This window comes from Hyperolius riggenbachi, chromosome 4, assembly GCF_040937935.1.
Source record: "Hyperolius riggenbachi isolate aHypRig1 chromosome 4, aHypRig1.pri, whole genome shotgun sequence".
Classification (NCBI taxonomy): Eukaryota; Metazoa; Chordata; class Amphibia; order Anura; family Hyperoliidae; genus Hyperolius; species Hyperolius riggenbachi.
In genome coordinates, this window is record NC_090649.1 from 13,348,775 (window position 1) to 13,371,162 (window position 22,388).

General features: G+C 44.5%; 1 protein-coding gene across 1 annotated transcript; it reads left to right on the top strand.

The window, feature by feature from the left end:
- Positions 1–1,628: 1,628 nt before the first annotated feature.
- On the top strand, positions 1,629–18,800 carry LOC137571097 (vomeronasal type-2 receptor 26-like; the record flags this gene model as incomplete). Its single annotated transcript, XM_068279778.1, has 3 exons — positions 1,629–1,712; positions 11,993–12,119; positions 17,881–18,800. Coding segments are annotated over 3 exons (1,131 nt in total), but the record flags the coding sequence as incomplete, so codon positions are not given.
- Between the last annotated feature and the right edge of the window lie 3,588 nt (positions 18,801–22,388).

The following is a 22,388-nucleotide window of genomic DNA, read 5'->3' on the forward strand; positions in this document are numbered from 1 at the left end:
TGTGTAACACTCCTGGAGGAGTGTCAGCCTTGCTCTTTGTTTGAAGATCAGCTTAGAGTAATTTCTGGAAAACTGCACTAGGCAGGTTTCCTTAGTGCAGTTAGGATTGCTTATCTGTCTGTTTGTTCTGTTGCGATTGTCCTGTCCCAGCGGTGGTCGAAAGGAAATGGTTCTGATCTCTGTTCTTGGAGTATAGCTGGTGCAGCGGTTGCTACCAGCTATCTCTTCTGATCTGTCTGCCTGGATCGCACTCGCCTAGCGCTAGTGCTGTGGATCCTTCTCTTCTGCTACTCTGTACCTGGATCGCGCTAGCCCCTTTCGCTAGTGCTGTGGATCCTTTATCTCGCTTGTCCCTGTTTTCGTGTGTCTGTCTTGTCTGCTACGAACGCTTGCTGGAGGCTCGGTGAGGTAACCGTTAAGCAAGCGCTCGCGTCCTCTGTTACATGTTTGTCTGTCGATGGTTAGTTAGTCGTGCTTGTCTCTATTGTGCTTATCATGTGGAGACCGTGCTTCGTACAATTCCTGTCTGGCATTTGTGGAGGTACAGAGGATTGGTTCCTCTGCACTCCTCAGCGCCATCTGCAGACAGGAATTTCCCTCTACGGGTGCGTAGCACCTTTTGCTGGGTTCCTGCAATTATACGCTTGTGGAGGATTTCTGCCGTATCAGCGTGCGCGTTGTGCGCTGATCACGGAGAAAGTTCCACAAGCATTACACTGGTAAAAGAAAAGGTGTTAAAGTGGATCCGAGATGAACTTTTACTCATTCCATAATTGTGTTCCTTTCCTATTGTTTATAGGGCATTCCTCAAGCCAAATACTTTTTGTTTTTGTTTTAATACTCTAATTCCCTATAAACTAAATAAGCCCCACCCACAGTTTTCAGAGAGCCCTGGTACATGGGAGCTGAGTCTGGGCAGGAGGAGGGGGAGGTATTACTAGCCAGAGATTTCAGAGGCAGAGGGAAGGAGGGAGGAGGAGGGGGGATTAGGTTTTTTTCAGTCTGAGTGCTGATGGTGCAGATAAGCCTGCCTCTGTGTAATGTTTACAAACAACATGGCTGCTGTCATTGTATCACAGGGAGAAATAATCACATTCTATTAAAGCTGTTTGCAGCTAGATTTGCTGTGTAAACTATCTAAACTTTAGATAAGATATATAGACAAGTTGCTTGTTATAGTTAGCTTTTCATCTTGGATCCGCTTTAAGTGATTTGCATATTCGGGAGTTATGCATCAGTGTATATGCTATAGGCTTTCTACACCCCAGCGGGTCTGCATGTAAGCCTGGCATAAAGAGATGATTTGCACATTCAGGAGTGGTGCATTATGGGAAACCACAGTTGCTCAATTACAGCTGAATTATCACAAATGCCTTTTGGCAAAATTACATATTGGACACTAAATGACGCATCTGTGAATTAGTCATATGAAAAAGTCTAAACAGGTGAATGAATGGTGAAAGTATTATTGCTATTCTTACCTCCAGATGAATTATTATCTGAAGAACATGCAGATGATGACCCTCGGGGGAGAAGAGGTGACCTTTGATGAGGAGGGGAATTATCTAGCAAAGTTTGACATTTTAAACTTAGTGATGTGGCCAAATTCAACAAAAGAGACAAAGACAGCTGGATATTATTCCCAGAGGGGCGGAGCTTCCCAGATACAGATTGATGACAGCGCGGTATTGTGGAATCCAGCTTTCACTCAGGTATGTTCTGCCTGCAAACAACAAATATTATCTCTACAGAAGCTGATGCACTTCATGTCCAAACCGAAGCAGGAAAGAGAGGACCAGGAAAAAGCTGCCATGGTTTAAAGAGGAACTTTATCCAAGGACTGAACTCCATCTCAGTCAGTAGCCTTTTAGGACCATTGTAGTCCCTTACACACCCCAATGAGTTCTGGGTCACCATGAGCTTGCTGGTTAGTCTGTCCCTCTCGGTGTTACAAGCCCTACTGCATAGAGCCAAATTAATCCATGCCATGCACTGATGAGGGTCAAACAATCCAAAACAGTCTGTATGCATGTTGGGTTATTCTGGCTCTGTACAGATTAACAAGCTGACACATCATTGCATTCCAGCGGTTCTGGAGGTGTGTTTGGCTTCTAAGGGTAACAATGGGTAATTTGCATATATTCAGCAGTGGTGCATTGTGGGAGACATCTCAAGCTCACTCCAACCTGAATTATCGCAAATTCTTTCTGTTTTAGGAAAGCAAACTTTTGTTTTTCTTAACATCTTAGTAAGGGGGCTTTTAGGACTATTGTAGTCCCTTACACACTCCAATGAGTTCTGTGTCACCATGAGCTTGCTGGGTAGTCTGTCCCTCTCAGTCAGTAGCCGATACCCCTTTTCCTATGAGAAATCTTTATCGTTTTTTCAACTAGAGCATCAAGGGTCTGTGTGACTGATATTGTGGTGAAACCCCTCCCACCAGGTGATGTCATAACCATGGCCCCTGACAGTTTGCTGTCTGTTGTATTGTGGGAAATAACAGTAGTTTCCAACTGCCAGGCAAGCAGCATCTTCCTCTGTGCATAGAACTCTCAGTAACAAACATTCCGTACAGATCACCTGGCAGAACTAAAGAGGTCACCACCAGTGATACATTTCAGAATGTAAATCAGGGAGAGGAATTTTTTGTGATACTGAAAGATTTTCACCTAGGGAATTGTTATTTTATCCCCTTTTTATGGAATGAATAATTCCTGGATAATATATACCTTCATTTTTAGATTAGGAATCAGGCGCGTCTCTTATAGCCAGGGCTCGTGCCACGGATATGTTTTGGGATGCCCCAGATGCCCAGCATAAGTGCCCCAAATCTTGTCTAGCTGCGGCCTCTGGATGCTTAATACAACAGCTGCCATTTTGTGGGCGGCGCTCACTGCTTGTGACAGTCAGTAGCTCAGCCTGCAACTTCACCTATGGGCCGGCTGAACTCTGTACACCGCTGCCCCTGCCAAATCACTTATTTAACCTATTTTGGTTCCTGGACGTAGAAACTACATCCAGGAACCATGTGCGCTACTGCGCGCCCCCGCGGCCGATCGCGCGCGTGCACGCGCACTCCCGGCCACGGATTCGGTAGCCAGGGAATCAATGTATCGGGCTATGGTGCCCGATCACTGATTCCTCTCCCCCGCTGAAAAAGTGACAGCTTCTCTCGGAAGCTGCGCCTTTTCTGGCCGTTCCCTCCCCAATGCGTCACTCTAAGCGTGTGTTACGCTTAGAGTGACGTCATGTAAACAAACTCATGGCCGCCATCTTGTGGCCAAAAAGTAATACTACAACTGAAAATAAAAATACATTAAAATGAACACACATTTACATTATAAATCTATTGTTTACCCCCCACCCTCCCAAAACTACCCAAATAAAATGTTTACTATAAAAAAAAACATTACAATAATAAAAAAAAACATGTAAATATTTACCTAAGGGTCTAAACTTTTTAAATATCAATGTAAAGATGAAATATTTCTATATATTTTTTTATTTTAAACTTGTTAATAATGATAGATGCAAAATGGAAAAAATGCACCTTTATTTCCAAATAAAATATTGTCGCCATACATTGTGATAGGGACATAATTTTAACGGTCTTATAACCAAGACATATGGGCAAATACAATACGTGAGTTTTAATTATGGAGGCATGTATTATTTTAAAACTATAATGGCTGAAAACTGAGAAATAATGAATTGTTCCATTTTTTTTCTTATTCTTCCTGTTAAAATGTGTTTACAGTAAAGTGGCTCTTAGCAAAATGTACCCCCCGAAGAAAGCCTAATTGGTGGCGGAAAAAACAAGATATAGATCAGTTCATTGTGATAAGTAGTGATAAAGTTATAGGCTAATGAATGGGAGGTGAACATTTCTCTCATGAAAACCACAGAACCTGAATGGGTTAACCACTTAGTGACAATGTTACAGTATATCTACACCCCTGGAAACTGTATCTTAGCTTCAGGAGTGTAGATATGCATATCTTGCCACAATCGTTCTATGCGCGCTCTCACGTGTGTTCACATCGCCACCCGTTAGTACACAGATCAGTGTATTGGCACACAGTTTCCATTAACCAATCTAAGTACCTGCAATCAATGACCAATAGCATCAATAAGATGCTGTGGTCAAAGCGATTTTGTGAGCATTTGCGTTTTTCCTGTACCCTCCATTGAAGCAAAATCACCTCAAAAATGGCCCAGGTACCGCTTTTCTGAGCAGATCGGAAACAAACCACTCAGATGTGAACTGTCTCATAGAGATTATTGGTGTAAGTGCTTTCAGGGCGTTTTTGAAAAAAATGCTCACGCTTAAAATTTGCCAAAAACGCATATAGGGCTTGATTGACTAAAGCGTGATAACTGCTATCACAGCAATTATCACGCGATCTGCTGCGTGCAAACCCTTGTGGCTCCCCAGCTGCTCTATTGTCCCAGGATTTCCTCTGGTATCTTCTCCAGTGGTGGTGTTCTGCACATATGCTGCACAACCGCGCCACGCCCCCGTCATGTCCCTGTGGCTGGAATCATTCTGCACCTGTGCTGCCCAACCGCGCTATGCCCCCGTCATGTTCCCGTGGCTAGCCTAGGATCATTCTGCACCTTTGCTGCCCAACCGCACCACGCCCCCGTCATGTTCCCGTGGCTGGGATCATTCTGCACCTTTGCTGCCCAACTGCGCCACGCCCCCGTCATGTTCCCGTGGCAGGAATCATTCTGCACCCGTGCTGCCCAACTGCGCCACGCCCCGTCATATTCCCATGGCAGGAATCATTCTGCACCTGCGCTGTCCAGCAGCACCACGCCCCCGTCATATTCCCATGGCAGGAATCATTCTGCACCTGTGCTGCCCAACCGCGCCACGCCCCGTCATATTCCCATGGCAGGAATCATTCTGCACCTGCGCTGTCCAGCAGCACCACGCCCCCGTCATGTTCCCGTGGCTGGGATCATTCTGCACCTGCGCTGCCCTTCTGCACCACACCCCTGTCATGCTCCTGTGGCTGGGATCATTTTGTATTGCACTGCCCAGCTGCACCACGCCCCTGTCATGCTCCTGTGGCTGGGGTCATTCTGCACCTGTGCTGCCCTTCTGCACCACACCCCCGTCATGCTCCTGTGGCTGGGATCATTTTGCATTGCACTGCCCAGCTGCACCACTCCCCCATCATGTTCCCTTGGCTGGGATAATTCTGCACCAGTGCAGTACTACCGCACAGGCACAAAACAGCACAACTGGTCCAAATTTGGAAAATACCGGAGGTGATCCTGGGAGAACAGAGCGGCTGGGGAGGTTGGCGAGGGAGACCACAGTCCTCATGGACCTGGAGGAAGCCCACAGTAAGCCCCCAACCCCTGTAGAAAAACTGATTTACTTACTTTTGACATATTAGTGTTCAATTGAGAGTGATGTATACATATATACATACACTTGACCTATCCTGTACATTTTTAAAGTGACTTAATAAAGATATAACTTTGAATTTGGCGTGGCGCGAATTCAGATTTTATCTGATTGCCATCTGGAGTCGGGAAGGAATTTTTCCCTTTAGGCGCTAATTGGACCATGCCTTGTAAGGGTTTTTTTCGCCTTCCTCTGGATCAACAGGGATATGTGAGGGAGCAGGCTGGAGTTGTACTTTATACTGGTTGAACTCGACGGACGTATGTCTTTTTTCAACCAAAATAACTATGTAACTATGAAACTATGTAATGACTTGCACAAACAGGGCTAGTCTCTAAAAAATCCAAAGGATATAATGTTTAAAACCTATAGCTCCTGTGATCTTCAAGTGCCAAATTCAGCTACAAAGGGTTCCCGGTGTAGCCCATATATGTCAAATTCGGCTACAAAAAGGGTGCCTGGTGTAGCCCATATATGCCAATTTTGGCTACAAAGGGTGCCTGGTGTAGCCCATATATGTCAAATCCGGCTACAATAGACACCTGTTGTAGCCCACATATGCCAAATTTGGCTACAAAGGGCACCAGGTGTAGCCCATATGCCAAATTCAGCTACAAAGGGTGTCCTGTGTAGCCCATATATGCTAAATTCGACTACAAAGGGTGCCTGGTGTAGCCGAAAAATCTAATTTTAGTTTATAAAAAGGATGCTGTTATAGGCAAAATTTGTTGGGCTGTAAAAGGGCTCTAGATATAGCTAAGAAAAGTGATTACTATGACCTAACTGCTCCCTACTCTCACACAGAACCCTCCCCTGATATTGCCTAACCATACCCTCCCTGGTGGAGCCTAACCCTAACACCTCCCTGGAGGTGCCTAACCCTAAGACACCACCTGGTGATTATTATGACCTACCTTCTCCCTACTCTCCCACAGAACCCTCCCCTATCCCTAACCCCCACTGGTGGTGCCTAACCCTAAGACCCCCAGGTGGTGCCTAACCCTAAGACTCTGTGTCATGATATCGCAGCTAGTTCTGATGTTGGGATAATACAGAAGCCATATTTTCCATTTTTATGTCCGCTGTGTATTCTGTCAGATGTGCGTATGTATACTAGTCTGCCAGTGGGCTTCATGTGAGTTCCTGTATGTAAATGTAAATTAACTCTGCATTCATTGTCCAGCAGGAGAAGCTAACATTGTCTGCTTCTAATTAGGAAACACTTAATCAGACAGTTGCTTTGAAGCATATACAGGTGATCGGCTACCCTTTGGTCTGAATAGCTACCCTTTGGTCCGAATACTGTCTCATATGTATACTTTGCTTTGTCACCTGTAACCTGTCCTCCCAGCAAGGAAAGAGGTAATTAGATAATGAGCCCCTCTTTTGTCCTGCATCCTGCAAAGGTGTTGCATTGCTTTGAACTTTGTGTATATGTAAACAAGCCAAAATACAATCCAGACTAAAATGAGTCTGGACAGTGGAAGCTAACACAGGAACGTTTGAAGTTTACATATGACAGCCTAATGGAAGTGTGTGAGGTGGTTTGAAGTCTATGTGTAAAAACAGGAAAGCTTTGAAGGTTGCATATCACAGAAAGGATATGACAATCTGAGAGATTGCATTAGTTTTGGGACTGAACATTAAATACCCCCGGGCCACACTGCGGACTATATAAGTGGCCTAGGATAGTCACAGCGGGTAGCTCCTTGGAGATAGCAAAGACGCTAGAGCTGCCCCGACTACTGGTCAGAAGCTGCGTTCTCCCGCAAACAACGCTCTGTATATGCTGGTAACATTTATGTGCCTGTTATTTTATGCAAACTGTCTTGTGTGTATCTTTGTAATTTTTATTTTGTAATTTTTACTTTGTTTTTGTAAATCTTTTGTATATATTATTTTCTGCATTGTTCCACTTTTTTTTCTGGAATATTAAATTGTTATTTAATAAGTGTGACTTCTGCTGTACTAAGCTAACGCTCATAGCCTAGAGAGACTGCAGTGTGATTAGAGATGGGCCGAACGGTTCGTCGGCGAACGGTTCCAGGCGAACTTAGGGTGGTTCGCCTTCGCAGAGAACCGGGAACCTTTTTTCAAAGTTTGGTTCGCCCATAGACTTTAATGGCCGCCAACTTTAGCGGTTAATAGCAAAGTCCCCTTACATAGTAAAAGCACCAAAATTGTTGGAAATGTTAAGTGGAATAGTGGGAACAAGAGGAACATTTTTTTTTCAAAAAGACCTTATACTTTTTGAGAAAATCAATTTTAAAGTTTCAAAGTAAAATGATCCGATTCATAAAAAAAGAACCGATTCATTGAAAAGAACCGGATGATTCATGAACTGTTAGTATAGCAGAGAATACGTCCTGAGCAGAACGTGAAGCTGCCGGCTCAGCTGCTGTATCTCCCCACCTGTCTGCACCTGTCACCCTCACCTAGCCTGGCACCCATGGGTGCACTGAGTGCCAGGCTAGGTGAGGGTGACAAGTGAGGAGGTGGGGAGAGACAGCAGGAGCCGGCAGCTATGCGTCTGAAAGGACGCATTCTCTACTATGTGGGAAGCATCAGAGATCTTCAATCAACTTAATTGAAGATCGCAACATAAGAGGATACATTGTTCGTTGGATCGTTTACCGTGGATATTGGCGTGGGAAATCTCACACCATTTCAAAGGGCAATGACTCAGCAGTGGCACATTTTCTAGCATTGTAGGAACTGTTAGGGGGATCATAACTGGTGAGTTGCAGGACCCTAGGCCAAAGAGGTCATAGCCTAGGGTCACAAAAACCTGTTTATTTGGGCAATTTCAATGGTGGAGATTCTGACGAACATAAATTGCAGCCATGGCCGTTAACTGCGTTCTCCCGCAAACAACGCTCTGTATATGCTGGTAACATTTATTTCCCTGTTATTTTATGCAAACTGTCTTGTGTGTATCTTTGTAATTTTTATTTTGTAATTTTTACTTTGTTTTTGTAAATCTTTTGTATATATTATTTTCTGCATTGTTCCACTTTTTTTTCTGGAATATTAAATTGTTATTTAATAAGTGTGACTCCTGCTGTACCAAGCTAACGCTCATAGCCTAGAGAGACTGCAGTGTAATTAGAGATGGGCCGAACGGTTCGCTGGCGAACGGTTCCAGGCGAACTTAGGGTGGTTCGCCTTCGCAGAGAACCGGGAACCTTTTTTCAAAGTTCGGTTCGCCCATAGACTTTAATGGCCCCCGACTTTAGCGGTTAATAGCAAAGTCCCCTTACATAGTAAAAGCACCAAAATTGTTGGAAATGTTAAGTGGAATAGTGGGAACAAGAGGAAACAATTTTTTTCAAAAAGACCTTATACTTTTTGAGAAAATCTATTTTAAAGTTTCAAAGTAAAATTAGCCGATTCATAAAAAAAAGAACCGATTCATTAAATAGAACCAAATGATTCATGAACTGTTAGTATAGCAGAGAATGTGTCCTGAGCAGGACGTGAAGCTGCCGGTTCCACAGCTGTCCCTCCCCACCTGCCTGCACCTGTCACCCTCACCTAGCCTGGCACTCATGGGTGCACCGGGTGCCAGGCTAGGTGAGGGTGACAGGTGAGGAGGTGGGGAGAGACAGCAGGAGCCGGCAGCTATAGCATTTTCTACTATGTGGGAAGCGTCGGAGATCTTCAATCAACTTAATTGAAGAATGCAACATAAGAGGATACATTGTTCGTTGGATCGTTTACCGTGGATATTGGCGTGGGAAATCTCACACCATTTCAAAGGGCAATGGCTCAGCAGTGGCACATTTTCTAGCAGTGTAGGAACTGTTAGGGGGATCATAACTGGTGGGGCCCCTAGGCCAAAGAGGTCATAGCCTAGGGTCACAAAAACATGTTTTGGACTAGTCGATTTCTTCATAGGGGATTCTCAGCATGGCTTTTATTCTTTATAAAGATATTCCAGAAAAAGGATTTAAACAATGATGCTGGCCAGCCTCCCTGCTCGCTACACAGTTTTTTGGCAGTTAGACAGAGCAACTGCCATTCACTAAGTGCTTTTGAAAATAAATAAATCCCTGAAAATCCCCCCATGAAGAGATGAACTAGTCCAAAACCTGTCGCTTCTGTCAGATTTCTACTAGCTACTGTTACAGCAACATAGGAGAAAAGTAATTTGTGGCTCATTTTACTCTGGAAAAAAAACAGACTTCTTATTTGTATATGTTTGCACATATTTTAAATTGTACAATTTTCCGCCATAGTTTCCCTTTAACATTTCCTACAAGTTTGGTGTTTCTAGCTTTCAAAGGGGCTTTGCTATTAACTGCTAAAGTCGGCGGGCGTTTAACCACTTTACCCCCAGCGGTACGAATTTCTCCGCCCCTTTTTTCCCTCCTAAAAAACCAGGGACGGAGAAATCCGTACCTTCCGCGCTACCGCCGCTGTCCGCGCTCCCGCCGCTCGTGCGCGCCGCCGCCCGCTCGCCCGGAGATCAATGAACGGGAAAATCCATTCCCGTTCATTGATCTAGCCCCCGCAATGATCTGCTGCTTCTTTCAGAAACAGCGAGATCATTGTGCGTCTCCCAGCCTCCTACTGCTTCCTGTAAGCGTCCTTCCGGACGCTTACAGGTCGCATGTAAACAAACACTCTGTGGCCATCTTGTGGCCAAATAGTAAACTACACCCTAAAAGCATTTTACATATACAAACATTACATTTACACAATAAATTAACTCATTACCTCCCACACTCCCCAATTTTTATTTTTTTTTTGTAATAAAAAAAAAAAAAAATACAATAAAAAAAAAACATAAATAGTTACCTTAGGGACTGAACTTTTTAAATATTTATGTCAAGAGGGTATAACACTGTTACTTTATAAACTGCGGGCTTGTAATTAGGGATGGATGCAAAACTGAAAAAAATGCACCTTTATTTCCAAATAAAATATTGTCGCCAAACATTGTGATAGGGACATAATTTAAATGGTTTTATAACCGGGACATATGGGTTAATACATTTCATGGGTTTTAATTACAGTAGCATGCTTTATTTAAAAACTATCATGGCCAAAAACTGAAAAATAATAATTTTTTCCCACATTTTTTCCTATTTCCCCATTAAAACACATTTAGAATAAAATAATTCTTGGCATAATGTCCCACCTAAAGAAAGCCTAATTGGTGGCAAAAAAAAACAAGATATAGTTCATTTCATTGGGATAAGTAATAATAAAGTTATAGACGAATGAATGGAAGGAGCGCTGAAAGGTGAAAATTGCTCTGGTGGTCAGGGGGTAAAACCCCTCAGTGGTGAAGTGGTTAATTTTCCAACGGTCAGAAGGAGTTATTTTAAAATGATTTTCTCAAAAACTATAAGGTCTTTTTGAAAAATGTTTTTCCTCTCTTGTAGTCACTGAAAGATCTCAGGTGTTAGACACCTTGAAACAGCTTTTCCATCACTTTTCTGGCCAGCATAAATGTTTCTAGTTTTCAAAGTTTGCCTCCCCATTGAAGTCTATTGCGGTTTGCGGAAGTTCGTGCAAACCGAACCTTCCGTGGAAGTTCGCGAACAGGGTTTGCAAACCGAAAATCGGAGGTTCGGCCCATCACTAAGTGTAATTTACGTTGCAAAGTCCGTGCCTGATTGTGCCGTGCTACTGTACGATTGTACTGTGTGTGTGTGCGTGGTGTTCCCATATTCGGCCTAAAGCGCAAAGCTGACCCGACTACGAAAACACGGATTGCGTGCAGATCACTTGACAGCAGAGTGGAAGTGTCTAGCGGCAGCTAGTGGTGGCAGTGAGAAGTGCTTTGAGGGGAGACAGACTTGTTGTAGGTTAAATAAGGCTGCTCCCCTCTCGATCTGGTCAAACCCGAAGTTGGGAACCGTATCTGCAGGCTTGCCACGGGGCAGGTTCCTGACACTCTGCTGGTGGTGTCTAACCCTAAGACCCCCCAGGTGGTGCCTAACCCTAAGACCCCCCCCAGGTGGTGCCTAACCCTAAGACCCCCAGGTGGTGCCTAACCCTAAGACCCCCCAGGTGGTGCCTAACCCTAAGACTCCCCTGGTGGTGCCAACCCTAAGACTCCCCTGGTGGTGCCTAACCCTAAGACCCCCCAGGTGGTGCCTAACCCTAAGACCACCCAGGTGGTGACTTACCCTAAGACTTCCCTGGTGGTACCTAACCCTATGTCCCCCCGGTGGTGCCTAACCCTTACCCCCCTAGTGGTGCCTAACCCTAAGACCCCCCCCCCCCACCACCACCATTTGTGATGCCTATTGCTAACCCCCCCTGCACCACCAAATCAAAAATCTTGCCTGTAAAAGGGTGCCCTTTTGTAGCAGAATAAAAAACCTTGTTGCCGAAAACCTTGTAGCTGAATAAAAAATAAGGGCTACAAAGGGGCGCCCACTTCTAACCTATGACGAAACTTTGGTGCCCTTTTCACCACCTTGTAGCCCAAATTTGCAGAAATAACATTGATGTCTATGGAGGTGCCCTTTTCATACAGGCAGCTCAGGCTCCCTTTTCAACGGATCCCGTGTTATGCTGCTTTCAATGATAAATGACGAGTTCTTTATTCCCTCCCAGACTCCGCCCAGCTCTGTGTGCAGTGTGAGCTGCCTCCCGGGATATCACAGAAATCCTAAGGAAGGATTCAACAGGTGCTGCTATGACTGTGCCCCGTGCCCAGAAGGAGAGATCACTAACGCCACTGGTGAGAGCGTAAATATCACTGTATAATCCTACGGGTCTACCTCATTCATAACGCTTCAGAAAGATGGAATATCGTACCTGCATTCTTCATACTGCTTAGACCTTTTAGTGTCCACAATCCTCTGGCAGGGAAGCAGCAAGGGTGGAGATAAACCTTACCGTAAGGCACTGTAGGCATGAACCTAAAGACGTATGATGATGTTAAGGCGGCTCACTCTCCTCCCCAAGTGCCTCCCTCCGGCCTTATCTATGTAGACTCCTTATGAGAGAGTGAATGAAAGCTTACTCACCCAGCTCTTGGGATTTCACTGACAAGATCTCCCTTCAGTAGGGGGCACCACTAGCTACTTTATACTGAGGGTACCTCCGGCTACCTAATATTAAGGGGCACCTGTAGCTACCTATGTTGGGGAAGAGAAGTAAGGGAAAAGTGACAGCTGGGACAGCCAGCACACATGCGATGCGGTGGGAGTTTGTAGGTTCATGGAAGGTGAAGTCTAGGGAGCAAGGACATTTGTGCCTATAGGATCCTGTAATATGAATCAGGGCCTGACCTTTAGTGTCTAAAGCAGATGCTAGGTGATGAATGAAATCCACCTTTTGAGGAAATGTCCCATTTTCTCAAGGCTTACACAAGGCAGGGAATAATCCAATTTAAAACAAAAACAAGTTTGATCGTCTGATGTCTCTTGACAGAATCTTGACAAAAAAAAAAACGAGATGAACATCTACGTGATTTCTCCATCTCTGATAAACTGCTGACTGCCAGGTCTTGGGGAACCTCCAACAGAACATTGAATATAGCTCTTGGCAATATTAGATCCATAACCTTATGGTTAAAATTTTTCAAGAGAGGGGGGAGGGTGCAGTGCCACCTTGGATAAGAAGGCTAAAAGTTGGGTTAGCTAAACATGGTGCCTCAAAAATACAGAAATAAACAGTAACTCAGTGCCTACGGCTCACTGATGTCCCTTTTAAGGTAGCCATACACTGGTCGATTTGCCATCAGATCGACCAACAGATAGATCCCTCTCTGATGCTCCTGAGAGGTGATTCCCACCAGATGCAGGAGTGAGAGGACATGAGTGATGCAGCTAGTAGCAGACAAGAGAGTCTCCTGGGACGAGTAAAGGTTTCAGGCATGAGGTATCTGGAGGTTAGTGTGGAAATGTAAGGAGGTGACCACTTATGTAGAGTTTTGTATGATAGGATGAGGAGATTAAACTGGATCCTTTGGTAATATGTAGCGAGAGAGATTTACAGGAAGGAACTGCGTCAGAGGATGAGAGGAGAAGTGGATAAGAAGGGCAGCAGAGTACTGTAGGGACTGGAGAGGGGCCAGTCTGGTTTTAGTATACTGCAGAGTAGGGTGCTACAATAGTCCAGAGGGATACTGTATGATTGGAACATGTACAAGAATTTAGATGCCTCCTGTGAAAGGAAGGGATAGATTCTGGAATTGTTCTTGAGATGGAAGTAGCAGGAGGTAGTTAATGTGTTAATATGTGGTCTAAATGAGAGCCCAGCGTCCAGAATTACACACAAACAGATATGTTTAGGAGTTGAGGTTGGGGTGGTTTCTATATTAATTGTCACTATGGGTGGGAGAGCAGAGAGAGAAGTTGGAAATATCACAAAATCTCCATTTTAAGTTTAAGAAAACAATATGATATGAATGTAGAGACAGCAGATAGACAGTCAGGGACTCAAGCTAATTTTGTAGACTGGGTGTAACAATTGGTGTCAGATTTTTCTGATTATTGGTGATCTGCAGCATCACCAATAATACAGATGCTATACCTGATTATGTGGTGATCTGCAGAATCACCAATAATACTAGTATAGCTAGACACAGGACACCTAATGTGGTATTCTGTTTGATGCAACAGTAATTGGAGAACTTATCTCCCGAGGAGCGGGAGATACAGACAATACTGCAGCCAAGGATCCCCTGAGGGGCAGGGTATTCAGACTGCACTACAGCCAGTGGACACCTGAGAAGCAGGGAACACTGACGGTGCTTGAGAGTATGATCACCTGAAGAGCAGGTGATCAAGACTAGGCTATAGCCTAGGATCCCCTGAGGAGCAGGGAATACAGACTGTACTGCAGCCAAGAATTCCCTGAGGAGCAGGGAATTCAGATTGTACTGCAGCCAGTGGACACCTGAGGAGCAGGGCCCACTGACTGTGCTGCAAGGGTGGTCACAGATAGAATGAGTGATTATGACTGTACTACAGGCAAGGATTCCCTGAGGAGCAAGGGAATCGGACTGTACTGCAGCCAGTGGACTCCGGAGGAGCAGGAGCCACTGACTGTGCTGCAAGATGATCTCCTGAGGAGCAGGTGATCAACAGACTTTGCTTGCAGCTAACAGGCACCTGAGGAGCAAGTGTCGCAGACAGTACAGCAAGGCTGATCACCTAAGGGTGAGGTGACAGCCCTAAAGTATTCCCTCACTAGTGGCAAGACCCACTAGTGAGGGCAGAAAGGTTAGACAAGCAAGGTCAGCAACGAACGGACAGATATAGTACAGAGGCAGAAGACTGATTCAGTATCCAGTTACAGGCAGTGTCGGCAACAGTTATCAGATAGGCAGAAGTACCGAATCAGTAAGCAAGAGAGTAGTCAGAAAGGTGAGATATCATAGCAGATAAACAGTAGTAATATAGCAATATCCTAGTCTAGGTGTGAAGTCCTTGGTTTCAACACCTGGGAACTAGACAAACAGATGAACAGTAGCAATATAGCAATATCCTAGTCTACGTGTGAAGTCCTTGGTTTCAACACCTGGGAACTAGACTAACAGATGAACAGTAGCAATATAGCAATATCCTAGTCTAGGTGTGAAGTCCTTGGTTTCAACACCTGGGAACTAGACTAAAGAATTGTACACAAGTCTTACAATACAATAGTACTTAAAGCTATCAACGGAATCTGACTCAGTGTGAATTCCCAGCTCCGGCTGGTTCTAACACACTGTAAGATCTGACTAGGGTCTGAGCGCTCACACGTAAGCATTCACAACAGCAGACAACTTGCAACAGACAGGCAAGTCCTATAAATACCCAGAGCGCTCCACAGTGCCGCCCCAGTCACTCAGCCAATCCGGAGCATAGCTGGAGTCAGCTGACCGGTTTGATTAGCTCCCCTTTTACTTGCATAAAGGTCCTGTCGCCTAACGCGCGCGTAGCTCTCAATCTGTGTGCACTAGAAGGACCAGGCGAACCAGCAGCATGTTGCTGTGCGGCAGAAGCCGCCGGCTGGAACGTGGAGATGGCCACGATGCCGCTTGCCCATGCGGCGGCATCTCCGCTATTCTTTACACAGGGATGCTCGGATACCCCTTTTTAAAATCCGAATTGATTCGGATCCGGATAGCTAGAAATCCAGATCTGAATCGGATATCCGAATCTGAACGTTCTGGTATCCAAATAGAATCGGATATCCGAACCCATTATCCGGGTAAACCCAAATTAATTTGGATATCTGTATAGAAAACCGGAAGTGGCCTTTAAATTGCTTCCAAAACGTTTTTTTAAAGTAAATGATGCATGAAGCATCATGTTTTTTTTTTTTTTTTTTTTTTTTTAAGAGAAACACCAATTGATTATGTGGGGAGGTAAAATACAACAAAAAATGGCTGTAAATTAACATCAGGACTAGGTTCCAGACAGCGGTCATGCAGCTCACATTGTGTCCAAAGTCCAACCACACAACTGGGACATGACAGTTTTCAGCCCAGACACCTCAAAAAAATTACACAGCAATTGTGTTTTGGGTTAAATATAGGTGGTATTAGCACAGCAGCAGTGGTGGGAGCAGCACAGGCAGCAGGAGCAGGGCAATGCAGCAGCAGCAGGTGTAACATGTGCCATGAGCATGCCAGAGATTGTACTAAGTCTGTGGCACCTACCGTTGGTACCACGGCTGTAAAAAATTTTTGAACCAGGCGGCTTAGTTAGTAATAGTTAACAATCAGGAGGAGCCAGGAGGTTGTGGTGGTGGTAAAGGGTGGAAAGGCAGGCATAGTGATTCCCAGCCACTTCATGTTCCCCTCTTGCCAACAACAGGGAAAGACTTGCCCAACAGTCTCTGGCAGCGTTTTTTCCTTGCAAGGAAAGCGGCGGAGGGAGCAGAGGAGGCCACTGAGGACTGGCTGGCTGAACAGGCCTCATTGTCGGCAGGAGTGGCAGAGGGGGTTCTGGTGCTCCGAGTCTGACCACTGCCAGCTTGCTGCGAACATGAGTGCTGGTGGGGGTGGAGGTCTCAGTTGTAGAGCTGATGGTGGCCTGCTCATCCACCATCAGCTGGAAAATGGCCACTACACGCTGCTGCGTCTCTGCAGCGTGACTCCCCCTAACAGCTGGACGGCCAGTGGGTAGCGGCAGAATGGACACTGACGTGGCAGAACTGCTGATGGTGACCACAATGTTGCTCCCTCTCCTCTTGGCCTTGCTGCCCCTCCTTCAGCTGCCTGTGCCAGTAAACATAGTACAACTTATATGTGATGATGTCACCAGATGATGTGGGGTACTTGTACTTTATTAAAATCGGGGTTGGACTTTAAAGAAAATCAGCACGGAGTGACAGACAGCAGAGTAGAAGACAGTGCACACTAACTGTCTAACTGTCACACTGACACTGCTCAGCACAGCAGCACTGCAGTACTCTGTAGTAAGCTAACACAGTACTATTCTAACAACTAACTAGCACTGCAGTACTAACTACACAATAACACAGTAATCCAATTCCCTAACCTATACTGTAGCTAAGGCTAATATCAGGCCAGCAGCAGGCCTGGCCTGTGCGCAGCACACACACAGACACAGGACCTAACTAGCAGCTGCTGCTGCACAGAGTCTGACTGTCACTGAATAAAATCAAACAATTACACAAGCTAGCTAACTAAAAATCAATAGAACAATAGTCTAGTGAAGGTGTTTAGCACTCAAAACGTTAGGTTTATTTCTGTATACAGCACTTGCTAGGCCAGCAGCACTGGAGATGTCTCTCAGTGAGCAGTCACAAGCAAGGATGAGATTTATCATCGTAGCACCCCTCCTTATATACTGTACAGGAGGGGCTTGCGGGGTTCTCTTCTGTGATTGGTTGCTAGGGCTTAGGCTGGGAGCCCTCTGATTGGCTCAATTAAGTCATGGAGTCATCTCCATGGTTACCGTATCCGGATTTGGATATCCAACCTAAGTATCCGACCGGATTCCGGAATTCAGATAGATGTCTGAGTTAACTCGGATAGTGCTATTCGTATTTACACAGCTATCCAGGATCCGAATCCGAGTTCGGATAGCGGAAAAAGTTCGGATTTTCTGGGTAGTTCAGATACCCTAAATCCGGATGAGCATCCCTGATTGTAGATAGGTCAGAAGCTGATAAATAGATTTGGGTGTCATCAGCTTGGGGTGATATTGAAAACCAAAAGAGCTTACTAACTTTCCCAGACCATGAATGTAAATGGAGATGAAAGGTCCAAGGACAGAGCCTTGAGGTACACAATACAACACACAGCAGGCCTGGAGAGGAGTTAGTATGGGAGTAGGAGACACTGAAGTAAAGTCCAGACAGGTAAGAGTGGATACAGGAATATGCTAGTAGTTGCATCAGACACTGCAGCAGCACATTCAGGCATGCATGAGGAAGCAGGAGCACATCATGTAATATTCTCATGACACTGCTTTGATCTTCTTTAATTCTCAAGAATATTTTTTCTTTATTTTTTACTGATAGTTTTTGTTTTGTAGATATGGAGAGATGCTTGAAGTGCCCGGAGTACAGCTGGTCTAATGAGAGAAGAGACACGTGTGTTCCAAGGACTATTGTGTTCCTATCTTATGGAGATACACTTGGATCGTGTTTTGTTCTTGCTGCACTTTTTCTATGTTTCTTGACTTGTGTTGTGGTTGGTCTGTTTGCCAAACACAAAGAGACAGCTGTTGTAAAAGCCAATAATCGAAATGTCAGTATGGTCCTTCTCCTCTCACTGATCTTGTCCTTCTTGTGTCCTCTGCTGTTCATTGGACTTCCCACCAAGGAGTCTTGTCTTTTACGACAAGTGGCTATGGGGGTTCTTTGTACCATTTCAGTGTCTTCGGTTTTCTCTAAAACAGTCACTGTTGTCTTGGCTTTTAGAGCTACCAGACCAGGCTGGACACTAAGGAGATGCCTGGGTAGACATTTTTCTGTATCTCTTCTGATGGTGTGTTCTTCTGGGGAGGTTATGATCTGCATCTTCTGGTTGACCATCTCTCCACCGTATCTGGAATATAACACCAAGGTAGAAATTGGAAAGATGATATTTCAGTGTAACGAGGCCTCTGTTACTGCTTTCTATGCTGTGATCGGCTACATGGGATGTTTAGCTGTGTTGAGCTTTATTGTAGCATATTTGGCCAGGAAACTTCCGGACGCCTTCAATGAAGCTCAGTACATCACCTTCGGCATGCTGGTCTTCTGCAGTGTTTGGATCTCCTTCATCCCAGCCTACCTCAGCACCAAAGGGAAGTACATGGTGGCTGTGGAGGTCTTCTCCATCTTGGCCTCCAGTGCTGGACTCCTGGGCTGCATCTTCATCCCCAAATGTTACATCATTCTCCTGAGACCAGAACTGAACATTAAGTCTAATTTGATGACGCAAGAACAGGTGAAGCAAACTCTAAAGTAAAAAACAAAATGCACAATCCCATGCTAGTTTACATAGACTTTTAAATTAAAAAGTACATCTTTGTAACAAGTAATTGCAGCATGTTCAACAAAATAATAGGTTAGAATGAGACAGGAAATCGAGGTTGAAACCAACAGATGGTTTGTTCTGACTCTAACTAGTCTTTACTAGAGTTAGTGCTCGTCAGACATTGCAGTACCTTATTTAGTTCACATAGTCTGGTCCAATGTCCTGATGAAATGCTTGACTGAGCGAAACGGTGATCAACCTCCGAGTCCGCACTGACTTCTCCCTCACTATCACCAATGTGAGTGTGCTTTTCTGCTTCGGATAGAAACGTACAATTTGTATTAATGTTTTAGCCGGATAAATATTGTCATTTCAAGGATGGCTCCTCTACTACCTCTACCTTCAGCTGGTTGAATTTAAAGGATACCTGAGGTGACATGTGATATGATGAGATAGACAATGGTATGTACAGTGCCAAGCACACAAATAGCTATGCTGTGTTCCTTTTTTTTTCTGCCTGAAAGAGTTAAATATCAGGTATGTAAGTGGCTGTCTCAGTCCTGACTCAGACAGGAAGTGACTACAGTGTGACAGTGATGAGCGAAAATGCAAAAAATTTGTTTTGCTGAATTTTTGCTGAATTTTCGCCTAATTTCGTTTCGACAGGCAAATTTTCCTTTGAATTTTTTTGCGTTAATTTTCGCCTAATGCCCGTTATTTTCGCACTACTTGTGTATTATTGCGGACATTTTTTTCCACATAAGGGCATTAGCGTCCGCATACAGAGAAGTTTCTTGCGTATTATTGTGGACATTTTTCCGCATAAAGGCATAAGCGTCCGCATAGAATGAATTTACATGCGGATTATTGCAGACATTTTTCCGCATAAGCGTCCGCATACAATTTTTGATGCTGGTTGAAAACGCAAATATTTCTGAAGATTTTCGCAAAAATTCACCGAATTCGAAAACGGAATTTTCGATGCGAAAATGACTTAGGCAAATTTTTGCAAGCAACACTGCAGTGTGACCCTCACTGATAAGAAATTCCTCTTTTTACCTCTTTTTTGCTCTCAGAAGCCATTTTCTGCTAGGAAAGTGATTTATAGTTGGAATTTTCTATCAATGAGGGTCACACTGTAGTCACTTCCTGTCTGAGTCAGGACTGAGTCAGCCACTTACATACCTGATATATATTTTTTTTAAATGTTTTATTTGGTTTTAAAAGTTTTCATACGATTACAGCATTTTCAATTTTACATGACGTACAGCTCACTTGTTTTTGCTTGAGATCAAAATTATGTGTGGTACAATATTCTTAACGATATAAAATAGTTACAGAGGTTATTTGAAAATCACATCCGCTGCACACATAAAACAGGTTACTTTGCCAGTTGTAATCTACGAAAAACATCCCTACCCTCCCACCTTAACAGCACCCCTTTAACCCCCTCCCGTTTAACCCTAAAACCATTCCCACCCCTCTCCCTACCCCTCCCCTTTTTGGCACTGTTTCTTCCACTTTTCAAAACAAGAGTATTTGGAGCCATCTTTTTTGTAATTGTGAATACATACCTGATATTTAACTCTTTCATGCAGAGAAAGAAAAAAGGAACACAGCATAGTTATTTGTGTGCTAGGCACTGTACATACACAAGTCTATCTCATTATGTTACATGTCACTTCGGGTATCCTTTAAGTACTTGACCAGACTATGTGCAGGAAAGTAGACAATTAGCAGGCTGGTAAATGCCTTCACAAAGTGTTGAGGGAATGTAATTAGAGGGAACTGCAGGCAGCCATCATAAATCCTGTAAAAAGGCTGTTGGACTATCTACTATGTTGATCCTCTGTGTGAAACACAGACCCAGAACAATATTGCAGATCAGGTGTTCTGACTCAAGTCTGGCTCCTATTGGCTTCTTTCAGATGCAACCAGTTTTACACTTGAGATGTCTATTGGCAGTCTGATGCCCCGCCCCCACAGCATTGCACTGCCCAAAATCCCCATCATGTGACACTGCGGCAGAGTACGCCGACAGAATCATATGCATAAGCCCCCCCACGGAGGTCTGGAAAGTCAACAGATTCTTCAGAATATGTAAAAATGCAGAAGGGAACAGGAAGCCCCCATGGTTAGATATGGCCCGAACCTCCGATTTTCGGTTTGCGAACTTGGTTCGCGCGAACTGTCGAGAGCCGCAATAGACTTCAATGGGGAGGCAAACTTGGAAAACTAGAAAAAATTATACTAGCCACAAAAGTGATGGAAAAGATGTATCAAGGGGTCTAACACCTGGAGGGGGGCATGGCGGAGTGGAATACATGCTAAAAGTCCTGGTGAAAATTCAAAGCAAAGCAGCGTTTTAAGGGCAGAAATCACATTGAATGCTAAATTGCAGGCCTTAAGTGCTTTCACACATCTTGCATGTGTATACATCAATCAGGCAGTATAATCCCTCCTCCTCCTCTTGTCTTGTCTTCCATGGAATTGTAGGGTGCCAAAAGCAACCTCACATACATTGGCCGGGAATAAAACCCAGGTCAACTGCTTTGAAGGCAGCTATGCTCACCACTATACCACCAACACTACATGCTGAAGCCAGCCTAGCATGTACCATTGTGATATACCCAAGAGAAAAGTGAGCTTGATTAGGGATTTGTAGGATGTCAAAAGCAACCTCACATACATTAGCTACCGTAATATCTATGTTACGGCAGGGCCCTTATTACATTTTCTCTTACAGGGCTGTGGAAACCGTAGAAATTTGATATATATGGTTTTTGTTTAAAGTGTCGTTATACTTCTTGGAGCAGACTTTTTACCTCCCTCCACAAGACACACATGCATCCACATAAAATCATTTAGCAACAACTGTGTGCACAGTCCCTGTGGTGCAATCAGTTAGCGTGTTCAGCTGTTAACCAAAAGGTTGGTGGTTCAAGCCCAGAGAGATAAAGAGATGATTCTGCATGGCTATTTGTGGTTCTCTTTGGACAACTGTTGAATGCAAAAGGCGAGGCTGTCCCTGGGTGGGCTTGAGCTACCAACCTTTCAGTTAACAGCTGAATGTGCTAACCGATTGTGCCACAGAGACTGTGCATGCAGATGCTGTTGAATTATTTTATGGGGATGTATGTGCGTCTTTTGGAGGGAGGAAGTAAGTCTGCTCCAAGAAGTCTCAGCATGTAGAGTTGGTGGTATAGTGGTGAGCATAGCTGCCTTAAAAGCAGTTGACCCGGGCTTGATTCCTGGCCAATGTATGTGAGGTTGCTTTTGACATCCTACAAATCCCTAAGCAAGCTCATTTTTCTCTTGGGTATATCACAATGGTACATGCTAGGCTAGCTTCAGCATGTAGTGTTGGTGGTATAGTGGTGAACATAGCTGCCTTCAAAGCAGTTGACCTGTGTTTGATTCCTGGCCAATGTATGTGAGGTTGCTTTTGACATCCTACAAATTTCTAAGCAAGCTCATTTTTCTCTTGGGTATATCACAATGGTACATGCTAGACTGGCTTCAGCAGGTAGTGTTGGTGGTATAGTGGTGAGCATAGCTGCCTTTAAAGCAGTTGACCTG